At 34.7% G+C, this 14,563-nt stretch overlaps 1 protein-coding gene across 16 annotated transcripts in view; it reads left to right on the plus strand.

The window, feature by feature from the left end:
* The window catches only part of LOC117572668 (protein phosphatase 1 regulatory subunit 12C), a 36,721-nt gene extending 22,713 nt beyond the window's left edge, over positions 1 to 14,008 (plus strand). For 4 of the 16 annotated variants that reach the window (XM_052006120.1, XM_052006119.1, XM_052006123.1 and 1 more), the window contains 8 exons: positions 302 to 446; positions 1,583 to 1,837; positions 1,901 to 1,998; positions 2,175 to 2,237; positions 8,839 to 8,981; positions 9,752 to 9,842; positions 10,378 to 10,464; positions 11,745 to 12,028. In XM_052006120.1, the coding sequence (XP_051862080.1) occupies positions 302 to 446; positions 1,583 to 1,837; positions 1,901 to 1,998; positions 2,175 to 2,237; positions 8,839 to 8,981; positions 9,752 to 9,842; positions 10,378 to 10,464; positions 11,745 to 11,861 (999 nt within the window). In that variant the 3' untranslated portion in view covers positions 11,862 to 12,028. Of the gene's footprint in view, positions 1 to 301; positions 447 to 1,582; positions 1,838 to 1,900; positions 1,999 to 2,174; positions 2,238 to 4,612; positions 4,741 to 7,691; positions 8,013 to 8,273; positions 8,684 to 8,838; positions 8,982 to 9,751; positions 9,843 to 10,377; positions 10,465 to 11,744; positions 12,670 to 13,699 lie in introns of those variants that run through there. The other 12 variants (XM_052006127.1, XM_052006128.1, XM_052006129.1 and 9 more) reach the window with 10 other exon arrangements.
* The last annotated feature ends 555 nt before the right edge of the window (positions 14,009 to 14,563 follow it).

The following is a 14,563-nucleotide window of genomic DNA, read 5'->3' on the forward strand; positions in this document are numbered from 1 at the left end:
GTCTGGCGTATTGACTACTAAACGTCCACTAAACACTAATAAAGGCAGCTAATTGTTTAATTATAGTTGATTTGGTTCAAGAAAACAACAAAATGCCACAAAAATAACATGAATAAAACGAAAACAACATTTGCCAGCATAGCTTTTTCTAAAACAACAACCAAACATATTCACACAAACAACAAAAACAACAACTATTCAATTATGAAAAAGAGAAACTATATAGTTAAATTGTTATTTATATATTTATGAATCGGTTTATTTCGACTTGATGTTAATAAATTTGGCATATCTTGCACAGTTCAAGCTGGAAGACATCACCAGCGGTGGCAGCTACCCGCCCAACCAGAGCACCATCATCCCAAGTGCGCCGGCTGTCATGGCAGCTGTTAATCTGGCCAGCACAGCTGGAACCCAGCGACGCATCAGCAGTGGTCCCAATGCGCGTAAGTTTCCATAGATAATGTATTCTATATGCAATATAAAATATCAATTTAGCTTATACACAAGTTATACATAAGAATACCTCTCCAACTCAATACAGAACATAATTTCAGATTTAGAGATTTGAAAATTGGTTGATCTAACAATAATCATATTCTGCATAGGTCCTAAAAATTTCCTTATGATAAAATAATATACATGCAAATCATAAAGAAAACAATTTTATTGATAAAAAAAAAAATATGAAACCGTTCATATGACATTTCTGGTTGCGTTCTTTATTATAACTCTTGATCCTAGATCCTAAAAATTTCTTTGAGTCAATAATAAACTTGAAAATCATACAGAAAACTTTTTATGGTAAATGAAAATAACAAGTAAACATTCGTATAACATTTCTTGTTACATACTTTATTATGACTCTTGATTTGATCAGGTTTTCTATTATTAGTATTAAGATTCAATGTACAACCCTTCAATATTAAAGATCGAGATAAGAATTCACGAAGATTTCTGAATTTTTAAGATAGAGATTCCGAAATGAGTTTATCTAACAATAATCGTAGGCTGCATAGACCTTAAAACGTGCAAACCATAAAAACAAAACAATTTTATTGAAAATGAATAAATAAAATGAATACTAGAAATCGTTCATATATCATTTCTTGTTACATTCTTTATTATGACTCTTGATCACACCAATAAATATTTAAAAATTCAATAACGCCACTTACCAACTTTTCATTATTTACAAAATACTCGAAGATGAAAATAAGAATTTGGATAATAAACGTGCAAACTGAATAAAGAATTGTAGGGATCCGCTCACAAGAAATATCTTATTGAATGTTCTTTACACAAATCAGTTAAGCTTAAGAATTCTTATTTGCCCTTTTATAACTCTACAAACTTCAAAATTTTATACCCAACATAATTGTGAGATGCTTGGCTTATCTAGTAGTACTTACATAGTACATTTTCTGAATAAATAGTACAACCAAATGAAAAACTAGCAAAATATTGCACTTTTAAAAAGTTTTATTAAAAAAGAATGTTTAAAAATATTTTATTGAATAGTAACAGTTTATTTTATATACAAATTAATAATTACAATTACTTTTATTTGTTCTTCTTGCAGTCAATGCTTCCAATCAATCGCTTAACTCGATCGGTCGTCCAGTCTCGGCGCCCAGTGAGACGATCAATGCGTATGTGACACCTCCAGCGCGTCAGCGATACGAGACGTCTTCAGCCGCTGCCGCTGCTGCTGCTGCGACAACAACAGCGGGAACAACAACTGCCACGTCAACAGCGAACAACTCCGCGTCTGCAGCCAGTGCCAATCATGCATCAGCCACAGCATCCAGTGCTACAACCAGCCATGAAGATAAAGGTAAGCAGTGATCATTAAGTACAAATAATAGCCACAATCTAATGAAATATCGTTTAAACGCAGATAACGACAAGGAGAACGATAATCGCACACAGACTGTCATACAGCGTCGACGCAAACCGAAGCGTCGATCCACGGGCGTGGTGCATCTCGATATGGATGTAAGTGGAGCACTCTAAACTATGTTTATCTCTGCATGCTGCCTGCCAATTAGTCTGGCCATTTATCAAGCCAAATGAGGCGTGTGTGGGCAGCATGAAGTCCCCCCATCTAAATACTATTTTTAGTTGCAAATTTGCTAATGAGTCGAGACTAATCGAGTTCGCTTTGTTTGCAGGAGCTTGATCCGGATCGTCAACACGATACGGTCAACAATGACAACGAGGAGAAGGAAAAGGAGGTGAGCTGACCAAAACACAAAGAAATCTATAATTAAGACTAATTAACTTTAAAAGATGTGTTTGAATAATTTCGCTTTCTGCGAATTTTGTTGTTTCAACATGTCTTTGCAATTTATTTTTAATTATTTTTACCTACAACAACAACAACAACAATAATATGTACAATTTTAAGAACTAGATCTAGTCTCTAAAATATTTTCACACCTTGCAAATAATTGGGTTCCGTTTTGCTGTGCTCAATTTGCCAACAGCTGCTTTTCCTTCTAATTGCGTATTCGATTGTGCACCTGACACACACACACACACATTCAGGTACTTCCATTTAGCTCTTCTCTTCCCTCTCTCTTTGTATTCATTCCGTCACACCTTGTCACAATTTTAGACAGTCCCGTGCGTCCTTCAAAGTAGCTGCTGTTGTTGCTGCTTTGGTCTTTCTGCCGTCTGTTCCAATTAGCAGTCGTCCCATTTTGTGCGCAACGTAAAATTATGATTGCCATTAGCTGAAGAGGAAGAAGAAGCAGCAGCAGCAGCACTGACTGTGTGCACGTGGCATTGTGAATGCCATTGCTCCAATTGTGTGGGATATTTTGTGCATTGTGCAAGGCGAATGAAAATGCATTTGCACAAAATATAATCCTTTCATGGCCGAGGTCAAAACTATTAGTGCACATCCAATTTGTGATAATATTTAAAACATTTGACACTCTCTAGCAAACCTGTTAACAATTTATTTATTTCGCCGCCGACGTGCTGCTGCTCATTCATTTAAACTGTCAAATTTTCGAAATGCATTTCTGTCATTATTTGCTTCAACATCGTTCCTCCTCCGACATATGCCGCAGACAGTTTGTCTGCACAGCTGTCTGTCTACTTACATATATGATTTTTGATTCCTTTTTATAGATTTGCGGTTCATTAATTGATAGCTGCTCTTTTGTTTTAATGGCGCCATTAAGTTTGCTTTTAATTGTTGTGCTGAAAATAGATGAAGTCGAAGTGTATTTCTCATTTTTCGAGAAAATCTTTTTGATTAATATAAAAGTTCAATTTTATTTCCGCTACGCTTTTCGGCAGCCATTGCTTTTATATTATATGCTTTAAATGCTTGACTAACTAAACAATATTTAGCACGTATTCTGAAAATTTCAAAAGAATTGCCGCATGGTTTTAAAAGATATTCCCCAAAGCAATTTCGCCACGTTTGAAGTCTTCGAAATCCGTGTGCCTAATCGTGTCGAGCATTTGACGCTGATTGACGATGTCAAGTGTTTTGGCCATAACAATACACATAAGTATTTCAAGCCAGAGGCTATTAAACACTTTCCCCAAATGCATTTTTCACACAACAAATTGAGCACTTAGACGTAGAACACGCCCCATCCCCACAACAACAACAATAACAACAACTACAACAATGTTTTCACACACAAGACACACGTACATTGAACTTTGTTTTGGGGGGAATTGAATCGAAAATGCAAAAGTAAAAATGAAGAAATTATAAATACAATTTTGGTACAACATTTGCGTTGCTAAAATTAAACACGAAATTTTCGAAAAAGATTTTGCAATTGCAGTTTCTGCGGCTCTCAAGCATTTGTTTCCTCATTCCCTGCCGGCTGCACTTTCTAACGTTTAACGTTTCAAGGCGAGGTGAGGAGAGGGGGGACTGAGCGTCATGGGCTATTTTTAGAAGGGGGCGGCGAACATACAAAAAACTTTTGGCCTAGTTATGAGATGTACTTCTAGGGGAGCAAAAACATCTCGAACAAACTTTCAAATGTAAATTTAGTTGCTCTTCCGCTCTCTTCAATCCTCACTCCATGTTGTATCTCTCGCTCTCTATCTCTCTCTCTTCTTCTTCTTCTTGCTCCTCGTGTGTCACGTGTCGTTGACTGTTTCGCCTTTTGCCCCAGTTGCAGCTTCTTCTGGGCTGTGGCAACATCAGCTGACCCCAGCATAGTTTATAGTTTTGCGTCTCGGACATTGGGCCAAATACGTGTGCGATTTACTAAATTTAGCTGGCAGGCGGCAGCACACAGGTGAAATATAAACACACATTCACAGCGGGCTTCGTGTGCGCAATTCAAGTGAATAGCAAAAAAAAAAAAATAAGTTCAATTTGCTGCCAAGGCTCCCCCAACATTCGTTTTGTGCCTCCTTTGTTTTCCCTCGATTTATAATAATAATTTATATTCAACATCTTTTTTCCGGCTTTTCAAATGCGTGCATCGCCACGCGTTCTCTTCTCTCTCCCTCTCTCTTTCTTTGCTTCTCTTAAATTTGCGTTTCGCGTTCTCTTTGACGTTTTATTTTCTGATCGTGCGCCAAGTTTTCGGTTTTCGAATAAAACATTTCAATACTCTGTGGGGTCGCCACAGTTGAGTTTCAAACGGCTAACGCAACGGATCAGCCACAGCATCTCTACAATAAAACTTATACAACAACAACAACAGCAAACAACAAGATCATCAACAACTCAAATTAAATACAGTTTTTTAAGTAATTTACAATTAATTACACTCGAGTGCATTGACAAAACCACAAACAGCGGCTGTCAAACGTGTCAAAAATAAATGTGAATTGCAATATTCGCTATCAGTTTACCAGAGAGACGACACTCGAGACTCTCTAGAGACACTCGACCAGAGAGACTCCACCTCCACCTCCTCCTCCCCTCTTTTGAGCGGGGGCAACATTTGTTGTCAGTTGCCTTTTGGCAGTTAAAACGCGTTGTTGCCTTATTTAGATGAACTGCGCACAATTTATTTTGGATACTTCAAGTTGTTGTTCGTCTTTGAGTTGCTTCTCAATATGGTCAAATATTTTGATCACTATTTAATTTGATTTTCGTGTGCGCAACGCATCAAGCATATTTGTTTAAAGGCTAAAGTTCAAGTTGAAAAAGTTAAAATGCAACATTCTCAATATTTCATATTGAAAATGTAATTTTTGAAACTAATAAGCAATAAATTCAAGATCAGTATTCAAAATTGATTTAATTTGATTTTAAAATTCTTTTCTGAATATTTATTCATTTCGAATTGAAAACATTACTTTACAATTTAGTGAAGATAATCTTTTTCCAAAATCAGTATTGAAACATAGTTTAGTTTTTCAATTTCTAAAAACTACATTCCATTTTTTCATGAACTAATTCATTTCGAACTGAAAATATTACTCTGCAATATATTAAAGATAATCTAAAATCAGTATTGGATAATAATTTAATATTTTAATTTCTAAAAATTACTTTCAATTTTTTCAATATTTCAAATTCAAAATGTAATCTTTAATATTTGTAAGCAAAAAATTCAAGATCAGAATTCGAAATGGGAATATTTAAATTTTATAATTCTTTTCTCAAAATTAAAAAATATTAAAATATTACTCGGCAGTTTAGCCAACACATTAAAGATAATCTTATTCTAAAATCAGTATTGAAATATAATTGAATTTCTAAAATTTTCATTAAATTTTTCCTCTGTTTAATTTCGATAAATAATTGTTTGATCTAACTATTAACTTGACAAATGAATTCCATTTATAAAACATTTTAATGTTTGGTAAAATGATTCTCAAGTTTTCCATTTTTGTTTAGAATATTTTCGAAATATACATTTCTATTTGTACAAAAATAAATTTTATTATTCCAAAATGTACATTCCATGCTAGTTGCAGTTTCATCTGCTATACTAAATGTCTTCAATGTATTTTAAATAGTAGCATTTTGGTGAGACTTTTATTTATGTTCCATTTCATAATCTTTTAATGCTTGCTCCTTGCTCTTGGCATCAATTTATCATGGCATGACACAACACAAATTGCGTGTATTTTGAGAAACATTTTATGTGTTATTAGCCAAGTTAAATTACGGAATTACCCAGAATTGGATGGATCGTAAAAATAATTTTTCCATTTTCACCTAGCAAAACGGCCTTTAAAGTGAACAATAAAAATTGCCAGTTCTTTTTTTTTTTTGGATAATCAAATATAGCAATTCATTCATTGAAGCGTTTTTATATAGATAAAATCGTAGATAGACTCATCTTATTTGAGGAAACAGACATCTCATAAATCAAATGCACTAGACTTTTTGATAAAAACGAAACGTTTTGCTATACTCTATAAGGAATATTCATATGGGGTATATGGGAGTGTAGAGTGGGCTAAATTTTGGATAGGAAAGAGGATCGTGACAAATGTAAACAGGCTAGTGAGAGATAGAGATATATAGTAGTATATTAAAATACTATGATATTAAATATCGCACAAAAAGTGGGAGTTAATCAACGTTCGAAAAGTGGAAGTCGATAGATCGATAGTATATTAAAATACTACTAGATTCTTAAATAATGTACCGAATTGTAGTTATCAAAAGTATATTAAAATAAAAGGTTCTTAACTTAAATACAGAAAGTGAGAGTTATCCATATTATATTAAAACACTATGTTCTTAAATAACGTACAGAAATAGATACTATAAAAGAAATATTTCTTTCAAGTGATTCCATCAAATCTAATTCAGCAATACTTATTATACATTTAAAAAAGAAGATTCAGCATTATAGCATTAAATGCATAACTCAATAAATTGCCTCTTTTTTTCAATATGTGTATAATACAAATATTATATCATATATTTCTATACATATTGTTTGTCCAATTTAGTGAAAATTATATGCTTTCTTTATTTAGTTATAGATTAACATAATACTTAGTCATAAACACAAAAAATAATTCGATATATATTTGAGATAAAAATGATACGATGACTGATAGCAACTACAGAGTATTTGTTAGTTTATCATAGGTCTAAAATTGTTTGCTGTTCCTCATGTTTGCCGTTGGACTCGCGTGGGTGATGAAGCATCAACTTAAAATATTAACACTGAGCGTTAAATAAATAGAACACGCCATGGAGTCCAACCCATAGATTAGTGCCTTGTCTTGTCTTCTTGTATGTGTTTTCAATATTATTATTACTTAAAGAGTATAGCCACAACAAAATAGAACAGAACAGACCCCCACAGAGGAAGTAGAGAGGTGTAGAGAGGGGTGAAGAGTGTGTTTCATTCTACCGCATTGCGGCAAAATTAAAACAGAATGTCAAAATTTATGTCTTGACGTCATTTTCCTTGCTCGATTGAGTTTTGTTCGTTTGTTGAGAAGAGAGAGGGACAAAGAGAGGCGTGGCAGGTGGGGGTGGGTGGAAATGTAGCGATCGGTAGCCACATGTCAATATTGCGTTTTCCTTTTGTACGCTAGTTGTTTGTTTTTCCACTTTTGTTTATGCCAAAATTAAAAGAAAATTTCATGAAAATGGAAAAGTTTCTTCTCTCCCTCTCTGGTTTGAAGCGTAATTGCAATTTATTTGGCGTCGATTGATATACGAGTCGCTGTTGGGGGCCAATTAAACTATACTAAACGCGTGTTTCCTTCACTCTTTATAGCTGTGTGTGTTTGGGGGTAATTAAGTGTGTGTCCTAGCATGTCCTTTCGCTCAAGATCGCGCACTCAAGCGCCGCTCCCCAGTCGACGGCGTTCGCTCTCCTCCAGCTCCCGAATGGGAGCCACAGGGAGCTCTGCAACTGGAGCGTATAACTACAACGGGAGCAGCTACAACTCGAGGCCATTGAGCACGGGATACTTCCCGAGCAGCAGCAGCAATGGGAACAGCAGCTATCAGAGTCCCTACACAAGCATGTACAGCTCGAGGGAGAGTCTGTATGGCGGGGGAAGCGGGAGTCGTGGCTATGGCAGCTATTCGAATGGTAATGCGAGCAATCGCTTTGATTATGCCAAGTATCAGCATCAATCATCTCCATCCTCCTCATCTGCTTCGGGTGGCAGCAATCATAGAAATGGCAGCAACAACATCAACTACTATCAACTGCTTCCGCAGGCTCATTCGCATCATTACCATGTTGTCATTAGCAAGCATAGCTCGACCAGCAGCAGCAGCAGCAATTGTTATGGCAACCCAACTAAAGCATCTGCTCTTTCCACCACATCTTCAACTGGCTCCTCAACAGCGAGTTCTGGCTACGACTCAACTTCACGTTATGGTTATCCCAGCACTTCTTCATCGTCTGCATACGGAAGCAGCAGCTATGTCAGTCCCTATTCAAGCAGCTATGACAACGGTGTGACCACCGCATCGCTCAGCTTCAAGTCTCCCAGCTTGAGTGCCTCCAATTCCTTTAAGGGTTCCTCGGCCAGTTCGCGTCTGCTCAAGACCAAATCGTTGACCAACTCAAACAGCAGCCTCAATGCAGGTTACCCCAACAGCAGCAGCACAGCGGGTGCAACTGTGGCAGCCATTGCTGCCACACGCAGCAATTCACTTAGGGAACAGGAGCGCAAGTCACGCAATCGAACACGATCCCGAAGTGCAGCTCAGCGTTCGATCAGCGCTTCCTCGGAGAAGAGCGAAGGTTACGAAGTAAGCTGAAGAGGAAAAGTGTTTCTTAAAATTGTTTTTAACCATTATTGTTGTTGTTGTAGGCAGTCTTTTAAATTTACAATTTGTTGTAGACATATTTTCGAAATTATCATATTTTTTATATATATAATATTTTATTCAATTCAATCTCTTAGAGCGGAAGCGAACGCACCTCACGCTCTCGCACTGCGAGCACAGCCACTGCAAGCGTCGCCAGCGATTCGAAGAGCTCCAGCAGCAGCGACAAGGCAGAGAATGGAGATGGCATTGACTACAAGGCGCTCTGGGAAGCGGCCAAGTAAGTATTCAACTTGGGAATATTGTTAATTCCTGCATATCTCAACAAGATCAGAAAGCAAAGGTTCTAGAAAGTAGGATTGGTGAGGAATTTTTGGGAACTTAATATTTGATACTGTTGAATTTACCTTATTCGTATGTCTAGCAAGCAATAATTGTTAATTTATTGTTCTTAGTTCTTAAAAAGATCAGAAGCAAAGGTTCTAGAAAGGAGGATTGGTGAGCAATTTTTGGGAATTTAATAAATTAATTTTGTTAACTCCTGAATTTCTTAAAAAGATCAGATCGGGATATTAAATAAAAATTACAATGTCTCAAGTTCATGTTCTATAGAATACAAAATTTTCATATTATTAATTTTTTTTTTTTTTTTTTTTTTGTAATTAAAGTAGATCTTGAAAGTCTTAGTCTTAGTCATGCATCGTTTTATATGACTTTTCAATTTCTCATGTACATATATTTTCAACATGTAGCTATCTATAAGTTCCCTTGCATTTGAACGGACATTAGAGCATTTTGGAACGTTCTTGCAACTATGTCGGAGAGACTTTTGATAATTTAAAAAAAAGTGTGACCATAAAAATTCATTATACAAATCCTGATAGCGGGTTTTTTTGTTTTGCAAAGTCTATTTAGAGTAATATGTGGAACGGAGTTACTTTTATAATCTTTCTGGCAAAAAATCTTATTTATTTTTTCAAAATTTCCTTAAAGAATCCTTAAAACTCACTTGCATATCACACTTTCCTTTTCTTTTTGTTTCGTTCACAGAATCGAGAACGATAAGCTCAAGCAAATGCTCAAGCAGAAGGACGACGAAGTTGTACAAACGCGTGCGACGCTCGAGCGTTTTGCGAATGCCGTAAGTAAACGAAACTACGCCTAACACGCCCCGCCACGCCCACTAATACTAATAAATACTTAGAAGAATGTTTTTTATAACACTTGATAAACTCCCAAGAAAGAAAATACCAAAACTCTCTCTCTCAGCAGTAACAAACAAAACAACACACAAAACAAAAGCCGTTACACACAGTTCTATTTAGTCACCGTCTGTTTGTGGCCTCCTCTACTCTTGCCTCTCTCTCTCATTCTCTCGATCCCCTCTCTTTGCTATAACACCCACACTTACAGACAAACTCTGCCTGCTACGAAAGACTTCGGTTACTCTCTGTTAAAATTGCTCCCTAAAAATGTTTGGATTAAGCTCATCCAAAATTGTTGTAGCCTGTGCTTGCCGCTCGCGCTCTGTTTCTTACGCTCTCGCTCTCTGTTTCCAATACAAAAACCATAAATACAACACTACAACTGAACAACAAATAACATCCACTTTATAAAAATTTGAAATTTGGAATGCAAATGCAAATGCAAACACACATTTCATTTCACATTCGCAGACAACTAAAAATTCACTCTCTGAGATTGAGAAGCGTGAAAGAAGAGCTATGGAACGCAAGCTTTCCGAATTGGAAGAAGAGCTCAAGGTAATTACAATTAGTGTTTCCCCCAAAAAACAATCCTAACAAACTCCCATAAGAAAAAACAAAAAACAATCAAAAAACAAAAAATATCGTTAACGTCTTGTGCCTGTATGCTGTTTGTGTTTTTATAAAGAGTCACGTTCCCAGGTATCGCAAATCTTTTTTCGTTAGATGCCGTCACGAGAACTCTGCCAACGAATTTTCAATTGTATTTCGTTTTCTGCTTTTGTTTTTATATTTTGGCCGAAACTTTTATATTTTCCAAGTATTTATTTTTTACCATGTTTGATTTTTCTTATTTTTTGTTCGTCTCACCTGCCGCATGTTGTTACAAAAAAACAAAAAAAAAAGAATACCAACTTTAGTATTAATATTCACCTTGCAATAATCGTAACCAGTTGATGATGCACTCCGAATCGTGTTTCCCCCCTTCAGCCAACAGTTGAAAACACTGTACAGATATAGTATCTGAATTATACTTGCTTTACATCTTTTTATTTGGCCAACTTTACAGTTTTTTCTGTGGATGTGTTTTACCGGCACAAAACATACAAAAATTGTGTATTTTTTTATAACAATCATTAGTTCAATTTATGTTGATTACTAGTGATAGCTGCACATAAGCTGCTGCTTTGATTCGTTTCTTTATTTGAACCTATTCCAAAATTCCAATGTCATCTATACATACAAACATCTCATGTGTAAAATATCATCGAAGACATGTTTCATTTGTCCATTTTGTTGCACTTTTCGCTCATCGTCTGTCACTGTCACACGCTCTCTGTCATATTGTCATTGTTGTTGTCGTCATCTTTTCAATCATCCACATCATCGTACATATCGTATATCGTTCTCACTCACTCTCGCTCTATCGTCAATCATTCTGTTATGATTTGGTCACACTTCCCATATGCGTTTACACCGTTTACGTTATATGTTTCATGTTTCACGTTTTCCGTTAAACATTTGGCGTTTGCTCTTTTGCTGCGCTCAATTCGAAAAAAAACAAAAACAAACAACCAAATATAACGCTCACTCAAATTATGTTTTTCTTTTCTCTCTCTCTTCTCTCTTCCCACGCGCGCCTCATTCATCGAATCAAAAAAAAAAAACAAAAAAAAATACGAAATATCGAAAAACCAAAACATTCAACAAACCAACAACAACAACCAAAACAAAACAAAACTATATATATAAACCAAAACATGCGTTTTGTTTTGTATTTTGCTTTGTATTCTCGCTTTTTTTTTTTCTTCTTTCTCGCTGTTGTTGTGTCGTTTTAGCTCTTGCAGAAGCTAAAGACTGAGAACGATCGTCTACGTGCCGAGAATCGTGCCCTAACGCGAGTTGTCTCTAAGTTGACCACCTCGGCACAGAGTCAACTAGCCAAAAGCAAATAAGTCAGCTGGCTGCTCCACATATCGGCGACTATCGCTCGAATATCGTACTCGTTATCGTAATCGCAATCGTTATCGTTTCTATATACTTCTACCATAATACTCCGTACAGCAAAGCAAAAAAACACATACGTACATCGCATACTCGAATATAATAGTTAAAATTACAAAAAGGAATATAATAAATATTATATATTATATATCGTACACTGGGACATCAATTGATTAAATCTTATTAGACTTTACTACATACATACTATATATAATTACATAAATAAATATAAAAAACATTTGCATTGTTATTGAGCGCAACATGAAACAATAATTAAATGTATCTTCTAGCTAAATTAAGTTCACACTTTTTGGTGCACATTTTTCGTACTCTCGAATATATTTTTGCTGGGCAGGCAATTTCTACATATATTTGCACCACTGTACTAGTAGCTTAAACGAAATTTACAGAGCAAATTTACTTTTCTAGTTGAAATTTTTGCAAATTTATATTGTACTTAGCCGAAAGAATTGATAAATTAATCGCATAATCAGCATAAAGTCAAAAATATATATCGCGGTACAAGAATATAACACAACATATGGCAACAAACTATATATCCACAAAACTATATATTCGTATACTCAAAGACTACATACATAAAAAAAATGATCATCGAATCTGAAGGAACTCGAATCAACTCAACAGCAGCAGCGTTTGTGGCATTTGAGAAAGCAGCACCCAAGCACAGCTCAGCACAGCACAGCACTGAACCATCAGAGCACAGTTCTTCAGTTCTTATATGCAGTGAGCTTAACGGTAAATGTCCAACCACTGAACATCTGACACCACATAAGAACCTGCGTCATATATGAGCTGGCTGTTGTTTTGTTGTTGCAATATTAAAAATAAAAAAATAAACCAACAAAAAAATATTTAAGCAAAATCTTAGTTATAAATTCTACCAATTTGAGAGTGTTTCCAAATGATCCAAACTAAATTCTAAATTCGATCTAAATCTACAACAATTTGTTATCTCTGAAATTGAATTTCTTTTGAAACACTCGGCTGTAAATATCTATATGTATAATTTATATTAAACTTTAACTATAACTATACCAAAAAAATATTGTTCCCTTGTTGTTAATATTGTTAAAAAGTTTTGCTGAAATTTATTCTCAATATATTATGTGTGTGTATTTTGATCAGTTTGGATCCAGAAATATACCAATAAAAACGTTTTGCCCAATCTTGTCGTTCTTTTTGAAATCTGTTTATTGTTTGTTGTCTTTTTCGATTTATCGATATTCAATAAATCTCTATACCATATTTGCCCATTGCCTTGGGTTCAGCATATTCTACATATATTCAGTATATCAACATTTCAAATCCTTATCGTACATATGTCATAATAAAACATATCTCCAGTTATTCTGGGAGGAATTTTGGGGAACTCTATATAGACTATAAACTGTATTCCACTCGTATTTTGGTTAAACTCGTATATCTTTGCATGTTTCCTAGGGCGTTGTGTTCTCTCATTATTATCTGGAGGTTTCTAGAGATACTTGTTTTAACTAATTTTGTTTGTTGTTGTTCTTGTTGTTGCTGATGCTGAGATGCTTTCAGTTAACGCAACCCCAAACTAAAACCGCATGAATTAATTATTAATTTTAAAACCCGCCCGCGCCCCTTCTCAAGATCTGTGTAACTATGTAAATGTGCTAGTTGCATACCACGATGATATATCTATTAATTTGTGATACTAATTTCTTTTTCTTTATTTTATTTTTTAATTTTTCCTGCACAATCCACAATTTCAAATAACTTTCACATAAACAAAAAACAGCAACTTGATGTCTACAAGACGGATAATCATCGCCTGAAGGAGGAAAACGCAGCGTTGATTAGAGTAATTAGTAAATTAAGTAAATGAAATTATGTTTTAACTTAAGTTTACTCTCGCGCCTTTATCAACAAACTCAACAACAACAACAAAAGAAATATATCAACAAATTGCAAGCAACAATTTCAATTTGTGCGATCCATCGTCAAATAACTAAATTATATAAAACAGAAAGAAAGAAAGAACGGATGAAAATGATTAAAAGAGGAATGATTTGTTTATACAATAATATTACTATTACTATTATTATGATTATTAATTATTATTATTTTGTGTGTTTAGGCATTTAAGCGCTAGATGAAACCATGTTTCGCAAAATCGTTGAAAATTGTTTGTTTATTTTTTTCTTTTCCTCTCTGTCTCTCTTCCAAAATAAATATTTTAACGAAAAAAGATGGAAATTTATTTAATGTATTTGATCAAATTATATAAAAAATAGGCAAAAATTGATAACGAAAACAAAAACCTAATTATAGTTATAAATGTTGTATAACGATTACAAAAAAAAAAAAAAAAAATGAAAAGAAAACCTTTAAAGATACAAACAACAACAAAAACAAAAAACTGAGAACATATTCATCAAATGAGCCCTAGTTACAGATTAGTTTAACTATATAAAATGCATAAACATATATATTTTTCATATATACACTCACTCACACATACACACACACACATAAATTATATACATACACACACACACACACGCATATGCATTAAATACATATTTGAGAAAGAGTTTGTGAGAAATATTTTGAAACCAGCCCACGCAACAACAACAACAACTTACTAATTGTAATGCTGTAA

This window comes from Drosophila albomicans, chromosome 3 (assembly GCF_009650485.2).
Source record: "Drosophila albomicans strain 15112-1751.03 chromosome 3, ASM965048v2, whole genome shotgun sequence".
In the NCBI taxonomy this organism is placed as follows: domain Eukaryota; kingdom Metazoa; phylum Arthropoda; class Insecta; order Diptera; family Drosophilidae; genus Drosophila; species Drosophila albomicans.